The 17,012-nt window shown below is 36.0% G+C and overlaps 3 protein-coding genes across 3 annotated transcripts in view; all 3 read right to left on the minus strand.

Moving 5' to 3' along the window:
* LOC141902853 (3'-5' exoribonuclease HELZ2-like) overlaps positions 1–1,267 on the minus strand; it is a 70,406-nt gene extending 69,139 nt beyond the window's left edge. The window contains exon 1 of the mRNA XM_074790773.1: positions 1,242–1,267. The gene's annotated coding sequence lies outside the window, so the exon portion shown is untranslated. The remainder of the gene's footprint in view (positions 1–1,241) is intronic.
* Positions 1,209–7,739, minus strand: LOC141902081 (uncharacterized). The gene is made up of 3 exons (XM_074789723.1): positions 7,689–7,739; positions 5,732–5,827; positions 1,209–1,618 (listed from the first exon to the last, which is right to left on the minus strand). The coding sequence occupies exons 2-3, from the start codon at positions 5,748–5,750 to the stop codon at positions 1,209–1,211; spliced, it is 429 nt and encodes a 142-aa protein (XP_074645824.1). The 5' UTR covers positions 5,751–5,827; positions 7,689–7,739.
* A 3,544-nt stretch (positions 7,740–11,283) lies between these two features.
* LOC141902082 (kinetochore protein NDC80 homolog) lies at positions 11,284–13,324 on the minus strand. The gene is made up of 6 exons (XM_074789724.1): positions 13,232–13,324; positions 12,599–12,784; positions 12,208–12,268; positions 12,034–12,128; positions 11,677–11,791; positions 11,284–11,447 (listed from the first exon to the last, which is right to left on the minus strand). The coding sequence occupies exons 1-6, from the start codon at positions 13,322–13,324 to the stop codon at positions 11,284–11,286; spliced, it is 714 nt and encodes a 237-aa protein (XP_074645825.1).
* Positions 13,325–17,012: the final 3,688 nt, after the last annotated feature.

A 17,012-nucleotide genomic window follows, 5' to 3' on the forward strand; every position in this document is an offset into this window, starting at 1 on the left:
GAGGACGCGGAGCCGTATATGATAGCTATGCTATTATAAATTGCTAATCTCACGAAACCTGCATACTCCTAATATCAAACATATTTTCTAAAACGTTTGAATATTGAAATTATATGTTTACACATTTTCATATTGACCGCTTGTAGCCGCTGATGAAATTCACGCCGGCCCTACACACATCGTAGATAGCTTCGTCATTCCACCGGCATGCCCACGTCAGGGTCTGACTTTTATATCAGACTTCCAAATCGTGTATACATCCGCCATTTAACCGAATAATCCGATTTACTTATCATTTCTATTTATGCCTGCCGCTTCTGATATAATCATACATCCTTTACTATTACAATACGTCTTCTAATGATATTCAATGCAATAAAACATTTCGACGTTCAAATATAGGTCATTATATAATCACAGGAAGCCATTCTACATCTATGTCAATAATATTTTGCCAGATAGCTTGTTTGTGTACACATAGACCTGTAACGTTTTGCACATCGATTTACGGCTGTCATTTGTAAAATGACGCTGAATGGTTAACATTGTTTAGGTTTCATAATGGTAACGTTTTATAAGGCGTCAAAAAACCAATGACCATGAAACTCACCAAAATCATAAAAACACGCTATGAGCTACAACTATCCAATTGATTGTGGTGACACAATATGCTTAGGTATCAATATAATGTGGAAAAACTTTTTCCCACCTACGAATGAGTACTGATGACACCAAGATGGCTGCCAATTGCGTCATAATTGGCTGATCAAAAATACCTGACTCAAGTAGGCCTATAAAACATCCCTTTCCAATGAATACCCATCACAAATTGCAATGAGAAATGGCAAACCAGTAAGAAGCTACAGGACTCAGAATTTGGGCCAAAATTGCCCAATTTTTGGGCACTAAAAAGGTCATAAGACAAAACTTAAGTACCAAGTGGGCTAAAAAGTGTGTTAAAAGTGCCTGTTCTGGCAAACAACGATGGCTGCGAGTCAGCCAGTTCGATTCTGATTGGCCCAGTTTTTGGGTTGCACATGTGTCTACAGTAGAAACATTTGTAAACCAATCAAGAAAATCGATTAAGGCGTCTTCGAAACTTTCCAAAATAAGTGGATTCCATCTATGCATAGAAAAATGAACCGGTAGAATAAAAGCGAATGCAACCGCCCCACTGAAACTAAGGTCACAAGAGCGTAAAAACCTAACTATGACTGGTGAGAATGGGCTAGTTTACATACATCACGCATGTTCACCGGTCGAGGTCGTATTTTCAACCAGGCAGCATTATTATTCTGTGCTGATTGTTGATTTATGTTTCTGACGAGTAGATATTTCTGTTGACAGTTGTGTTTAAATTCCCGTTTCAATTCGCAGCCTCCTTTCCCTTCATTATGCTTCACGTAGCAGATCTCACACGCGAAGCGAAATTCATAATTCGCAAATGGTGCCGGTAGAAAATGTCCACTGTTATTGGTAGAGGCTGCTGGTTTCGTATGTCGAGGAGGGGATTTTTTTGGAGATTTTACGCGAACACTTTTCCATTCTTTATCTTCGTTTAAGAGACGAGTCGGAATCTCGAAATCATCCAAGACCGTAATATCCTCATAACTCAAACCTACGGATACAAAATGTAATAATTAGGAATCAAATTATATCAGGACCCAGTTTCATAGATTGCTGGCTACGTATCCATGAGGGCAGGGGTAAATCAGCAAAAATTGGACAATACTCCATATGTTACAGCCAGAGTCCCTACAGCCCTCAAATCCCTCTAAAAACCCGCAAATTCCTTAATTCTATTTTGAGGGTACGGTCATTGATGGTATATCAGGATGTTTTGCTATTGTCTATAGGAATGTACGTACTACAGAAAACGTTGGTGGTTGGCGGCATGCGAGAGGCATTTCATCAGGATTTTCATGGTACATTTTGGATACAAATGGAACTGGCGGTATATCGAGACATGACTGCAAAAATTTCTGAGGTAAAAATTCCTCAAGCCAGTGAGTGAATACATTGCATCTTCGGTAATTGTTTTATTTATGGTGAACACGATGCCAGTCTAGACTTATTTCCGGAATTATTGCGAAGAGCTTACTCAATTGCGAAGGGCGGAATAGATATATATGGGGATTTATCCATCCACCCCTTTGTCGCGAACTGTCATAGTCACCAACGGTGATCCGTGTCAACAACTGATCAACCGAATCGCATTTTTCAGTGCTTATTATAAATATCTTGTCATGTATACTATTTTTGGTATTAATGTCATATCTATCGTACTCTACACACTGTTGTCTGTTCTGTGGTGGTTTTTGGTCGGGCGTCGCTGTCGCCGCACAATTTGGAGTCGTTCCTTTCGACATTTTGGTCCCTCGAACCATGGCAGTACCGAATGGTAGTGATACAGCATCTTCAGACTGGCGATCTGCTGCTGCTGCTGGTGCCCTGGAAATTCGTCGGATTCAACGCGGTCAATTTACGAAGTTGGTTAAGAAATGTGAAATTGCAGTCGACAAAAACAACGCAGTACTGGGTACGTGTCTATCAAACTCTCAAACGCAAATGGCAAGAACTGAAAAATTTAGATAGTGAAATTCTAGAGAATTTAGATTTGAGGGGCAAACACCGCAAATTGTCTGAATTAGACTTCACCGTTAATGAACTTATCTGTAGTCAACAATCGAATCCTCAAATCAAATCACAACCGAGTGCCTCTAATAGTTCAGTTTCGAAAATGTGTCTTCCGAAATTACAATTGCCACTTTTTTCCGGTGACATTATGCACTGGCAATCGTTTTTGGACCTTTTTAACGCGTCGATCGAAAAGTTCAGCCACCTAAAATGTCATTTGTCGGGTGTGGCTAGAATCTATCGAAGGATTACCCTTAACAGCACCTAATTATGCGAAGGCTAGGTCGATACTAGAACGTAGGTTCGGCCGAACAGACCAAATTTCCGAGGCCTATATGAACTCATTAGTTAACATCAAGGGTCCGGATAAATCGGTCAAATCGTTGTGATGTTTTCATGACAGCATGGAGGTTAAAATTAGGAGTTTGGAGTCATTAGGAATTGAATCCGATACGTACGGTTCAATGCTGGTGCCGATTATTCTCGGGAAATTGCCTAATGATGTCAGGTATAACAATACGAAACTTCAAAGTGGTATGCAGTGGGATTTTCATCATTTGCGCGACGCGTTACTCCGAGAAATTGAAATCCTAGAATGGTGTCAACCAGCTAATTCGTCAGAGTCGTTCGAGATTTCGTCGCACAGTACAGCTGAAGCCTTGCTGAGCCAAGTTAAGAAACAAAGGTGCTTATTTTGTAACAATAATCATCATGTTAACGACTGTAAAATAGTTTCTGAAATTTTCATGCAAAACATGTCATAATAAACATCACACTAGTTTATGTGGCACACCAATGTTTAGACGCTTAGGTTCTAACAGTGCGAGTTTAACAAACAATGAGTATTAGAATAATCATAAGTGCGCTGACACTCAAACTGATCTTCATTCGAGTGATTCGGGTTTGACTGAGGCCAAGTCAGTTGAAACTCTCTTAACCGAGATCAAAGACAAATCTACCTTACTGAAATCGGCCGTGGCCTTAGTTAATTCGAACAACTCAAGTATACTGTCTAATATATTGTTCGATGACGGCTCGCAAAGAACCTTCGTTACAAGTGATTTTGTTCACCGTTTGAATTTAATTCCAATCAGACATGAAACGTTAAATCTAGCTGGGTTTGGGGTAATCGGTGCAAAAACCCGGCAGGTAGAGATTGTTGAACTGTCCGTTCTTTGTGACGATAAGTCGATTATTCAAGTCCATGCTATTGTTGTTCCTGTCATTACACAACCACTAGATGTAAGCACTACTGACATTTCAGCATTTCAGCATTTAAAGTTGGCTCATTCATCTGAATATCGCTCCGATTCATTTAATGTAGAAATTCTAGTTGGGTCGCATGACTATTACAATTTCATGATTGACAACGAATTCATAAAATCCGAAAGCGGTCCAGTTGCCGTACCTAGTAAGCTAGGCTATATTATATGTGGTCCAGTTCAATCCAATGATACGACCAATCTACTATGCACTTATAGTTTGTCGACTGGGACTGAGAAGTTAGATCTTCAGGATTTCTGGTCACTTGAGATGTTAGGTATTGAAACTCCGGGGCCTTTGAATTCTAATTCCGCATTTCTAGACAGCTACTGTGACAGCCACATTACAAGAGGTGATGGAATATACTTAGCTAAGCTTCCATGGAAGGAAAATCATGATTCTTTACCTACAAATTATGGTGTAGCTTTCTCAAGGACAAGATCTTTGGCTCGTCGATTGTCCAAAGATTCCAATTTGCTGATCAAATACAATGGTATAAATAGATATCAATTAGAACGTGACTTTATAGAAAAGGTTGAAGAGCCAAGTGTCTTGTTGTTTGGGAAAGAGCACTACATTCCTCACCACGCAGTTTTTAAGGAGTCAATAACTACTCCCGTATGGATAGTTTTTGACTGTAGCTGCAAGTCATCTAAAGATTCGCCCTCACTCAATGATTGTTTGGAGGCAGGACCTCTACTTTTAAATGACATTACGTCAATCTTGATGCGTTTTTGGCTGTTTCCTTACGCGTTAGATACTGATATCGAGAAGGCATTTTTGCATGTTGGTTTGGATCCTTGTGATCGTGATGTAACCAGATTTTTCTGGTTGAGTGATTTTGATGATCCTGAAAGTGAAATGGATGTTAATAGGTTTAAATGTGTACTTTTTGGCGCAACATGTTCGCCATTCATGTTGAATAGCACTCTTATCTATCATTTATGCAATTTTGGTGGAGTTTATGCCGATAAATTATTACGAGATGTTTATGTAGATAATGTCTCCACTAGTTTCGTAAATGAAGATCAGTTAGTTGATTTTTACAAGGAATCGAGATTACTCAAAACGGAGGCAAATTTCAATTTCAGAAGTTGGGCATCCAACTCTAGTAAATTAGAATCCCTAGCTCAAACAGATGGGATCTACGATAATTCTTGTGTTGTTAAGATACTTGGGCTTTTTTGGGAAGTATCGTCGGATCCGTTGAAATTTCCAAAACGTGTAGTTTACGACATCAATGAGAGTCTAAAAACTAAATGGTCGATTTTGAAGAATACAGCTGCTGTGTATAATCCTCTTGGTTTTGTTACTCCGGTTACCGTTAGGGCTAAATAATTGATGCATTAGGATCACCCACACAGCGTTGTATGGGCAGACGTACTAGAACCTGTGTACCTACAACTAATGCGTTACTTCCAGCCTAAAATCATCAAACCTACTGAGCCGGATTCTACTTCACAAAACGTTGTCATTGAATCTAGGCTTTCTAACAGTTCCCAGGTACAAGGGCCCTGTGCTAGTCTTATTGAAAAACATGATATTAGGACAAGGAGTGGGAAAATATCCAAGCCTCCTGATAAATTTAAGGAATATGAAACATAGTAGGGTATTGTGTTTCTTTGTAATCATGAAGTATTGCTTTATGCATTTTTTTTGTATTAATCCTAAGGAAGGGGGATGTAATGTACTGCGCATGGATTTCCAATAAAAGTAGTTCTCGTCAGCATGTCCATCATGTTGGTTACAGTCGATTGTTTCGGCATTTAAAGATTCTGATTAGATATCGTACAGGACAAAACAAGAGTCAGTAGTTCATTACTAGGCTTACCTGGGGTGAACGAAGCCATTGTTGAAATTGTTAAATCAGGCCTAACTCGCTGGATGAATCAGAGATTAGGTTACAACTGATTTTTGGTTCCATGTACTGAAATCAAAAGTATAACATTACTTTGACATGTCGAGTAATAGGTCAAAGCCTAATCACAGATTGAGCTATAGGTCTTGGCTAAATATAGCTTCTAGGCAACAGAAATGAACCTAGCAAAACATTTAACTTCAACTAGAAGTTTTAGATGTTTGAGGCCCTGACGGGTCTCTTCATCATTCCGATTTTTTCTAAATGCATGAATTCATAGCGTTTATAATCAACAATGCCTAAGTTTGTACAATTCATTTAGGCAATGAATTATGCCTACAGGACAGTTTGTCAGAAAACAAATTAACAGGGTACCAGTGTCCTACTGAATAATAGACCTACCCTGTCCATGAAACAAGAAGCCTGTCGGCTTATATAGCTCCGCTGTCTTTGTTGTGGCTTGGAGCATAGACTATCACATCAGTATCTATTTGAAACTAGATGTTCAGGGACATTATAGCCACTTGGAGAAGGGCCACAATACCAATAATCATACTAACATACTCTAAACTGACAAACTGGAGGAGTAGCGATTGAAAGGAAAATCTAAAAAAGGCCTAATTTGCATAATTTATGCAAAATCAAAAATATGGCTCTATACTTTTGTAGGCACTCCCCAATAGATCATTCATATGAAGTTTGGTTGAAATCTACTGAAAACTGGAGTAGAAGTAGCAATTTAAGTGAAAATCTAAAAATAGCCCTAATTTGCATAATTTATGCAAAATCAAAAGTATGGCTCTATACTTTTGTAGGCACTCCCCCATACATCATTCGTACCAAGTTTGGTTGATATCTACTGAAAACTGAAGTAGAAGTAGCGATTTAAGTGAAAATCTAAAAATAGCCCTAATTTGCATAATTTATGCAAATCAAAAATATGGCTCTGTACTTTTGTAGGCACTCCCCCATAGATCATTCATACCAAGCTTGATTGAAATCCGCTGAAAATCGATGGAGGAGTAGCGATTTTAGTGAAAATCTAAAAATAGCCCTAATTTGCATAATTTATGCAAAATCAAAATCAAAATCAAAATTATGGCTCTGTACTTTTGTAGGCACTCCCCCATAGATCATTCATACCAAGTTTCATCAAGATCCCATCAGAACTGTAGGACTAGTAGGGATATAAAGAAAAAGTTGACGCCGGACACCGAACACCGGACGACGACGACGAACCCCCTAACCCATCAGCTCCGCTGACCTTCGGTCACAGCGGAGCTAAAAATAGGCCTATTCACATTTGCCGAATTGTACCTCGCTCAATCATCCTGGACTACCTGTGGACTGGTGGTGATTGAGGTCCTCAAAAATGATAGAACTTAACTACAACAATGCCTGGAATGGTATACCTAGGCTAGCCTATAGGCCTATATGGTCCACATTAGTTCCGTTCCCATATCTCTCCTACCAATAAAATGCTCTGGGAATGGGATATATCCGCAATTTTTCGCTTATGTCAGCAGCTAGTGTGTAACTTGCAATGCCAGGTAATGATATTTTAATGGGGAAAACCCAAGGCATGTACGTGGTAAACAGTTGACATTTATGCGCACATGCCCACACACCACCATGCCATGCCAGAACTATTCTCAGTTCACCATTTCTGTGCAGTGTTTCTATTTGTATCGGTCTATTTAATTCTTATAGGCTAATCCGAGGAGATCCTGGCTCGGACTTTCTTTTTTGCCGCCCGTCCAGGCCAGGTCGTCGTCGATCCCGGGAAAAAAGTTGACATTGGCCACAGAAACCAATCTAAAACCTTTAATTTTTAGGGCCAATTCCACAAAACAATCCTTGAAAAAAAGTTTCATACTCTACCATAGAGACTGAACATTGTTTGGAGCGATTTAATTCGACTTGTCATCACCTTATCCATCTTTAAAAATATTTAGCTGCCACCATAGATCTATTAACCAGCTGTGGCAAGTGTGTACTGGTGTGACATCGGTTCGAGCCCCGAGTTTTTCCTCGCGATGTCATCCTCGCTTGCCAGGGCCACCTTCGGTGCCTACTTAACGAAACCGAATGTCCATTAGTCGGAACTATATTCCGGAAATAGTTCAAAAATCAAGCGTATTCGGTTGTTAGTTCCGACCACTAGTAGCTACGAAAACCGAATTTGGCCCAGGGCTTAAAAAAGTTAAACTCAAATTTTTGGTGTGGGCCTAATCGCCATTGGTTACTTCTTTTGTTTTCAATGTGGCGATAATTCAAACTTAACCATTGTAGGCATAAATTTGTTCGTGAAACTGGGCCCACGGGTGTAATTGCTAAAATCGTTTACGCGGGATTCCCTAGTGACATCATCTTCACCCGTCAAGGGATTCGAACCCACTCTGCTAAAGCTGTTCGCCGAACCCCTTGACCTCACGAGTCGTTGGAGTCGTTACTAGAGGCGTTTTTACGAGCATCCGATTTTTGCGATCGATCGTAGGAACGCATTTACGAGCACCGATTTTTGCGATCGATTTCACGATCGGCGTTTTTACGAACACGATTTTCCGATCGATTTTTGAAATCGACCAACTCGCTCGGCGAGCGATTTGGCGATTTGATTTCCAAGATGGCGGCACCGGGTAGTTCAAAACCATACATTTTTTTCCTCAACGTCGCCATATTTATGTCATGTGATTAGCCAAATCCATCGTCATTTTTACGAACATTCGATTCGATCGTACGATCGGAGCAAATCGTTCACGTAATCGATCGCAAAAATCGGATGCTTGTAAAAACGCCTTAGCCGACCAGAATCCGGTCGTACCAATCACAGCGCTTGTAACAAATGACTTTAGGCTTCTATTGGTTTTCCCGTTAAATAGACCAATCAGCGAACGTTTTACTGAACAAGGAAGTATTTCGCAAATCGATATATGACGTCATGCGCAACAGCGCCCGTAATGAAATCGCGCTTCGTGAGGCCATGGGGCTGGTGGAAGGGAGTTCGGGAGTGATACCTGACCCCTGGCAAGCGAGGATGCATCCTCCCCCGGCAGGGATTCGAACCTGATGGCATCGAGATTGCCACGGTACGAAACCCTGCCATAATCGACCGTGTGCGCAGATACATGCGCAGTTCAGATGATGTGATTTTTAGCCAATCAGAAATCCCGTTTTATTTTAACCCGGGTTTTCCCATTTATAGTTCTTCCTTGAAATTTGCCTCAACGATTATACAACGAGCAATCTGATTGGTGCCGCCAGTGTTCGTTCGGAAAGCTGCGCATGTACCTGCGCACCCGGTCTACTGATGCAGGGGTTCGTGCCGTGGCTGAGTGTAGCGATGCCATCAGGTTCGAGTCCCTGCAGAGGGAGGATGGCGAGGATGTAGTGACATATGATGGTGAAAATGATTATCTCTTTTTCTGTGGCGTGGAAACGAAATATTTTTTGATAGAACGAAATAATCTTTTCATTCGAAAGAAATTTTAGTAGGCAATTTCTGACCGCTGACTCATCCATGGAGGTGGTCAAGACAGTGGGCTGGAGGACAGCAGTCTATAGACCGACTGAATCCATCAATCCTCCTTATCTGCGTAGAATAAACCCTACGTAGGGTAGGCCTATAGAAATAGGCAAAAGTATAATTCTCATCATTCCATACCACATGCTGGAACCAGACAGGATTAGTAACCTTGCTACACATATGTGTATCAAGGTCAATAATCCTGGGCGAACTTACGGTTATCGGAGTTAGTCGACTATAGTCGAACTAAACGAAACCGAATGTCCGTTCGGAACTATGGTCCTGAAATGGGCGACCACGCGATTGAGCGCGGTAGCTATTAGTTCCGACCCATTTCCAAGATGGCCGACACTGTGATGTTACGACCGATCTATAACACGTTAGTGCGTTTGGTCGTTAGTTCCGACCACTAGTCGCTAGATACGAAAACCGAATTTGGCCCTAACTGGTTCCAGCACATGGCACGCCGGTTGGAGAGCGCCACGCTGTTGTTGATGCGGCACACATTATTTTAGTCGTTCGAACGAAGTAATCATTTCATTCGAACGACTAAAATAATTTTTGGCGGGAACGAAATAATTTCGTAAAGATTATTTCGTTCGAACAAAAAAATATTTATTTATTTCTCACCATGTCACCTCCGGGGCTCCGTATCTTGATTCTTATAGGGGCCTTATTTCAGAAATCCCATCAGGATTTGCGCGCACTCAAAAGACTTGCCAACTACACGCCCGTGCGTATAGGGAGGGGGGTTCGGGGTTCGGACGAACCCCCCCCCAGTGGTGAAAGTGCCCTTTTTCAAATTTTGACGTATAGGAAATTGATTGATTAGATCAACTGTGGGTTTGCTCACTAAAACAATTAACAATAGTGATACAAGATGATGCCGAGCCTGAGTTTTCTCTGGAAAGATTTACAATATAAAAAATACATGTACATTCTTCATGAATTTTTTTATGTGGGCTATATGTTTTCCAGACATAACAAATTCTCCCCCCTATTGGGCCGACCCTGCAGATATAAAGGATGGTCGATTGGAATTCGATGGTTTACCATTTACGAATCGGCTAATACCAGGCTAGAGATGCATTGTCATCACGGTCCTGACCGTAAAACGAGCGTTAAAGCAAAATACAATGATAAACGCAATGTAAGCTTTATTCAACGCTGAGTAAACGAATCAAGATTGGCCTATTGTCGTTACAATCCTATATGATCAGAAGCGGAAATTGCCAACATTATTTATACTTTGAAATTCTAGAACAACAGTGACCATTATTACAAAAAACGTTCAATTACATGTATTACAAAAAAAACCATTATTGCGAAAATCGGATGTCATAAAGGCGAAATGAATTATTATGACACTTGATACAACGGAAAAATTACGTCATTAGAAATCATTTGATTAGAAAAACAAGTCGCTTCGATTTATTTTGTGAAAGATCCGAAATAGTGATAAACATCCAACCAGTTCAGCAACGGTAGTGATTGCGGCGTCTTATGTAGCAATCGCTTCCTTTAGTGACGGGAATTTTGTTTGGACAAGAAGTTCGAAAAACTATTTACGATTAGAAGAAAATTAGAAACCATCTTATAGAATGTTTGAGGAAAAAGAAAATGTCACCATTCCCAGAAATCGGGGAAAAGAGATATACAAGAATACAGTATCATCGCAAAACAATGCAGCTGTATTGTTCTTGTAGAATGCCTTGGCATCCAGTCGACTCGCTAAACCCAGATTTTTTTATGGCAGAATGTGAACATTGTAATAAATGGTATCTAGGAGCCTAAAGTTTGTATACTCATGATATCCTTATGATGTTCCACAATAATAAATTGGATATATGTATAAATATTATGAATCAATTGACCTTAAGGAGGAGGATTTTTACCTACTTTGAAGAATTGGGGATTTTTACCGAGGGGATTTATACCGCTAACCGGTTTAGTGGGCTAGTAAATAATTTAGGATATCGAAACTTTTCCTGCAGTTTTCCTATTTCCAGATTCCATTTTCTCTTCTCAAAATCAAGAGTTTCCACCACATGAACTCATTTCGAGACATATTGATTCGCTTAATTTCATCTTGTGACAAATCTTGCGTATCGTAGATCTTCTGCATTTCATCTTTTTCTTGCATTGCTCGAACTATTTCCATTTCTAAACACAGTTCAAAAAGAGCGTTGATAAATTCAAACCTTCAGATGATATGATCTTCGATACATGGTGTTAGATAGAAATATCATGTGATATATAAAGGGTCACATAGAGAACATGGATGCCTCGATGTGCATATTTTGAGTGAATTAAAAGCTATGTTTAAGGTTACAAGCTATGTTGGGTAAGGGGTGGTTACATACCAATGTTTTCTTTTTGATGCACAAATCACGGAATTCTTTATCTTTTTCAAACTGTCTTCTATTGAGCTCTTCAGTCTGATCGGTCAGTTGTTTTAATTCGACTTGGTATTTATTTCGCGTGGCCGTCAGATATTCAAGATTATCCTGAATCATTTACAATATTGAAAACTCTATTAACTTGATCAGTTCAACGGTCATTGTTTAGGTTTCTTTCTCTCTTGAAGGAAATTGGTTCATTTTTCCCTCATTTACAAATTATCTGAGTTCTTTTTATTTTTCCAAGATATATAATACGAAATTCCCCGAGTAAATCTGCTGCAGGTGATTGGGGAAATTTCTTCACTTATCATTAAAAATGTTTTATTGATGTGATAATTAGAATTCACTGGTTCATTCTCAAGATTGTTTGAGTCTTGTTTGAGTCGGACTCTTTCGATTTGTAGTGATTTAAAGTTCATCGGTTTATCATCGTGTAAACATTCTGTGAACATAAAATGATGAATTTTTAAGATACGCACAATAAACATTTAAATGGAAAAAAACATAAACTTGAAACTTACCTTGTTTTTTTCTGTAAAGTTCATCCTCCTCGACAAATTCACCTTTTCCATCCTTGAACGCCTTGTACGTATTGATGAAGTACTGATATCTAATCAACAATCATTCAACAGATATCTATGAGGTGAATTGATATGAAGTTATTAAATTCACTAGAACCAAAATGATCTATGACTGGTCTTGAAGTATTACTAGCCCCAGGAGTTCTATCTAAAAGTTTTTTTTTTACGAACCAGTTCTTCAGTTTCTGAATCATCAAATCTATCATTTCTTGAGAACATCATTTTGAAAATATCGAATTGAAAAGATGACTTGAAATAAAAGGCATAAAAAAAAAAAAGAATTTTTGTTGAACGACTAAATAAATAAAGAGTATATTGAATCTACACTTACTTCAATGTAATCACCGAGCCAGGAAAGTGCGCCGAGTAGGTGAGGCCAAACATGAGGTGCTCGCACAGTGAATAACATGTTCTTCGATATAAGAAATGGATACCCGAGATCCTTTAGCAGACGTGGTATCTGCTCTTCGTGTTTACTGTCTAGACGAAATTTGGCATCGACGATTTTCAACATGAACTGAAAAATAACGAAGAAATAAATCATTAAGTGATTTTCTATAAGAGGATATTTGAACGCGTAATAAATACCTAAATGATTTTGAGGAAATCTTTAGTAGTCGGAGAATGTAAGATCTTCACGCTGAGTTTTTTGCGAATCACCTTTTTTCAGACAGAAACTGAAAAATAAATCAGAATGTAATTGAGAAAACTTTAATGACCGATCTGAAACAAACAGGAATTTGCAACACTAAACATTACTGGATAAAGTTTCCACAGGTTTCTTTAGTTTGTATACAGATTTGAATTTGTTCATTTCCATTTTTTAACCCTCGTGTCAAATTCTACCCACGGAACTGCGGAACTTGGTATTAATTACTAGGAGCATAGATGCTATAATTGGGTAATTAACAATTACCATCAATAAAGATTAAGAATTCTCGTGTGTTGTATGTGATATATTTACCTCAATAAATCTTCTGATACTTAGTTCTTTAAAGGAGCGATCGCTGAGGTGTCTCGGATCTTTCATCGCGTCACTTTTAGATCTTCCATACATTCTACTACGACTGTTAATTCAAAATTTCAAATGTTACGGTTTTTTCAAATTGTCACCGCTGATGGTAAAGTAGGTAAAATATCAATGAGTAATTGGAAAAGTGGGCTTTCAGATCAGAGGACGAGAGGACGAGACACCACTCATCACCACAAGTAATTTCTTTTCCTAATAAATGGGAGATAGAAAAGCATTCTTAGCAACAATTAATAACAGAATAAAACCAGCAAAAAACAATTTGAAATAAAAAAGTTAGTTGATGTAACAAAAGAAATTGAACATAAAATATTGAAATTAGAAAAGATAGAAACTAAATATGGAGAGAAAGTATCCGCTAATTTAAGCTACTGTAATGTTAGTACATCGCGAGAATTTAAAGTATTTTTACCTGATAAATGGGTTTCATTGAGTACAGAGGAATTAAAAGATTTAGAAGGATTTAAAATAATCTATCATGGAAAAAATGAAGATGGCCATCATGATTTAGAAATTGTTGATTAAATTTAAAAAAATAAATTAATAAAAATAATGAATATTAAGAATCCGAAATAACTTATCTGGACAATTTAATTGCTCCGCATAGATAGACAAAAGTAGTGAGATATTCAATTAATATTCAATTAATTAAAAAAAAATTATTTTTTTGCTTTTTTTCTAAAATATTAATCCATTTTTTTTATTGTCAATTTTGGAATTTCAGAATTATTTTCATTTTTGATAGCAGTTGTTTCAGAATTATTAATATCATGAATTTTATTTGATTTCTTATACCAATTACACCCAATCAAAATGAATACAATTACAAATCCAACTGTAAAATATAGACATTTATCAAATATTCTATTATTAGAAGGAGTAGAAATAACAATATTTTCACCATTTTTATTAACATTTTTATTACTTATTTTTTCTTTTACAGCTTTTTTATATTCTTGTGATTTAATTCCTAATTGCCGAGACCATTCAATTTGTTTCTGTGATCTCGGTTTTTTCTTCACTTCTTCCACCTCGCTCATTTATTATAGAAATATTTTTATTTTCAATATTTGAAAATGTTATAACCCCAGTTGATAATAATGTCATAAATCCACCTAATTGAAATGATAAATATCCAATCCATTTATTTAATTCAGTCATAACTAAATAATCATTTTTTAAATCGGAATATAATCTATTTTCATCTTCAATTGGTAGTATATAATTACATAATTTACTATAACCTTTTACTACATTTTCTGATATCGCGTCATTAATTCTAGCTGTTCTCGCGGCTTCATAAATCTTAAATAATCTGATAATTTCATCTGATTTCATTGTATCTAATTCATTATAAGTTAAATTTTTACATTTTCCAGATGCTATTAATATTTCTAATTGATGTTTACAATAAAGATAATATTCATAATTATTATTTGTTGTAACATTATTTAAAGCACCATCATCTGGAATTAATTTGTTTTCTGTTATTCCTAAATCATCTAAAGTTTTTTCAATTGGAACATCACCATTTTTAGATTTTATTTTCATTTCACCTACCATTTATATAACAAAAAAATTATTTGTGATGTTGCAACTAGAATTCAACTAGAATGTTACTAGAATTCAACTAGATTAACAAGCTAGTTGAAATATTGTTGTTTTTGTTTATTTCTTGTTAAATCTAGTTGATTTTTGTTCCAACTACCAATAACTCGAATTCAACTAGAATGTAACTAGAATTAAACTAGATTAACAAGCTAGTTAAAATATTGTTAAATCTAGTTGATTTTTGTTACAACTACCAATAACTAGAATTCAACTAGAATGTAACTAGAATTCAACTAGATTAACAAGCTAGTTGAATTTAAATAAATTCATATTTAAATGGGTGTTGTAATCTAAATAGTAATTTTGATCTTTTAATATTTTTCAACTTATCCATATATTCATTATGTAAATCATGTGGAATTATATCATTTTCCTCAAGTGCATTTTTCATCGATTTTCTATCTTTATTGTAGAATAAAACTAGAAATCTAATGTTTTCTCTAAAGTCTTTAACAATTGAATTATATTTTTGATTTAAAACCCAAGTTGTTATCCCAAAATGTCTGCCAGAAAAAGCTAAATAGCATAACTCACTTTCTCTAACTTTTGAATCATGTAGACTAGCACAATCATCTATAATGAATAATGTATTTGATCCTTTATAAATATCAATTGCTATTTTAATACAATTATCTAAATTTTCTTCTACTGTTTTAGGATCTAATATAATAAATTTATTATTTCTAGTAATATTTCTATCATAAGTTTGATTAAATTCATATGTTGGGCAAAATAATACTATATTATCAAAATAGTTTTCATAAACAGTTTCTAATAAATTTAATATAAAATAAGTTTTTCCACAATTTGTTACGCCAGATATTAACATATTATGCGGCTCAAATATAAATAATTCTTTATTCATTTATATATTTTTAATTTTACTTGATAATATCCATTCATTGAATTTATCTGGCCATCCAACCCATTTTACTAAAGAATATTTTTTTCTTTTAATAGTTTTTGTTTTTAATACTTTTTCAATTTTATATTCTTGTTCTAGATTTTCAGTAGTTAAACTTAATTCTTCTTCGTAAAAGTAGCCATCAACTTCTTCACCATCTAAATCTTCTAATTTATAGACATATGGTTTTGTTGTTATTACCTTTTTTATTTTATATATTTCTCTAGTAAAATTTCGATCGTATCCTTTATCAAATATCTTTTTATATCTTTTTATAACATTTTGACCAACTTTAAATTTAGGTTCACCTAAATCATCTACAAGAAATGCTCCATATAAATTATTCCAAACAATTTCAGCATTTTCAGGTTTTCTAGCATCAATAGGTTTCATTCCAATAGAAGAATGATAAGAATTATTATATCCTTCTATCAATTTTGGTAAAACATCAATCCATTTAAAAGTATTATTTGCTGTAAAATATTTCCACATTCTTGTTCTTAATGTTCTATTAAATCGTTCAACAACTGCTGCTTTTTTATCTGATATTGTTGAAAAATATCTAATATTATGATTGTCTAAGAGTTCATGAACAAGTGAATTATCAAATTCTTTTCCATCATCAAATTGTATTTTTTCTGGTTTCAGTTTATCATCCGAAAGAAATTTTCTTAAAACATTTGATGTTTGTACAGCATCTTTTCTATAAAGTGGGAAGCTCCATACATAACGACTAAAAATATCAATTATATTCAATAACCACCAATAATCATCATTATCTTTCTTAACATTTTTCATATCAATTAAATCTCCTTGCCACTGTTGATCTACATAACTTACCATAGTTTTACGAGTTTTATATTTTCTAACAATTTTTTTATGTGTTGTGTATGTTGGTTGTTCTAACATAAATTCATTTATATCTTTATATTTAACTAAATTTTGTGGGATTATCTTATCTAATTTATCTTGTTTTACTTGACGCCATATATTTTTGGTAGAAGAAAAAGCAACCGAACTCTCAGGGTTGTAATATAAATTTCTTAAATATTGTTCTTTAGTATTAGGAGTTTTTTTTACCACCCATTTATATATCCTTAATTTTAACCTTATATTTCTAATATTGAACATTATCTAATTGTGAATTTACAATATCTAATTATGCGTCAGATATAATATAAATGTGCATTTTAAAATTTT

This window comes from Tubulanus polymorphus, chromosome 3 (genome assembly GCF_964204645.1).
Source record: "Tubulanus polymorphus chromosome 3, tnTubPoly1.2, whole genome shotgun sequence".
NCBI lineage: Eukaryota > Metazoa > Nemertea > Palaeonemertea > Tubulaniformes > Tubulanidae > Tubulanus > Tubulanus polymorphus.

Coding starts and splice junctions, on each gene's coding strand:
- LOC141902082 (XM_074789724.1), bottom strand. CDS start 13,324: ATGTATGGAAGATCTAAAAGTGACGCGATGAAAGATCCGAGACACCTC. Junction 12,269..12,598: donor GGCTCGGTGATTACATTGAA/GTAAGTGTAGAT, acceptor AATACGTACAAG/GCGTTCAAGGATGGAAAAGG. Junction 11,792..12,033: donor ACAATCTTGAGAATGAACCA/GTGAATTCTAAT, acceptor TAAATGATTCAG/GATAATCTTGAATATCTGAC.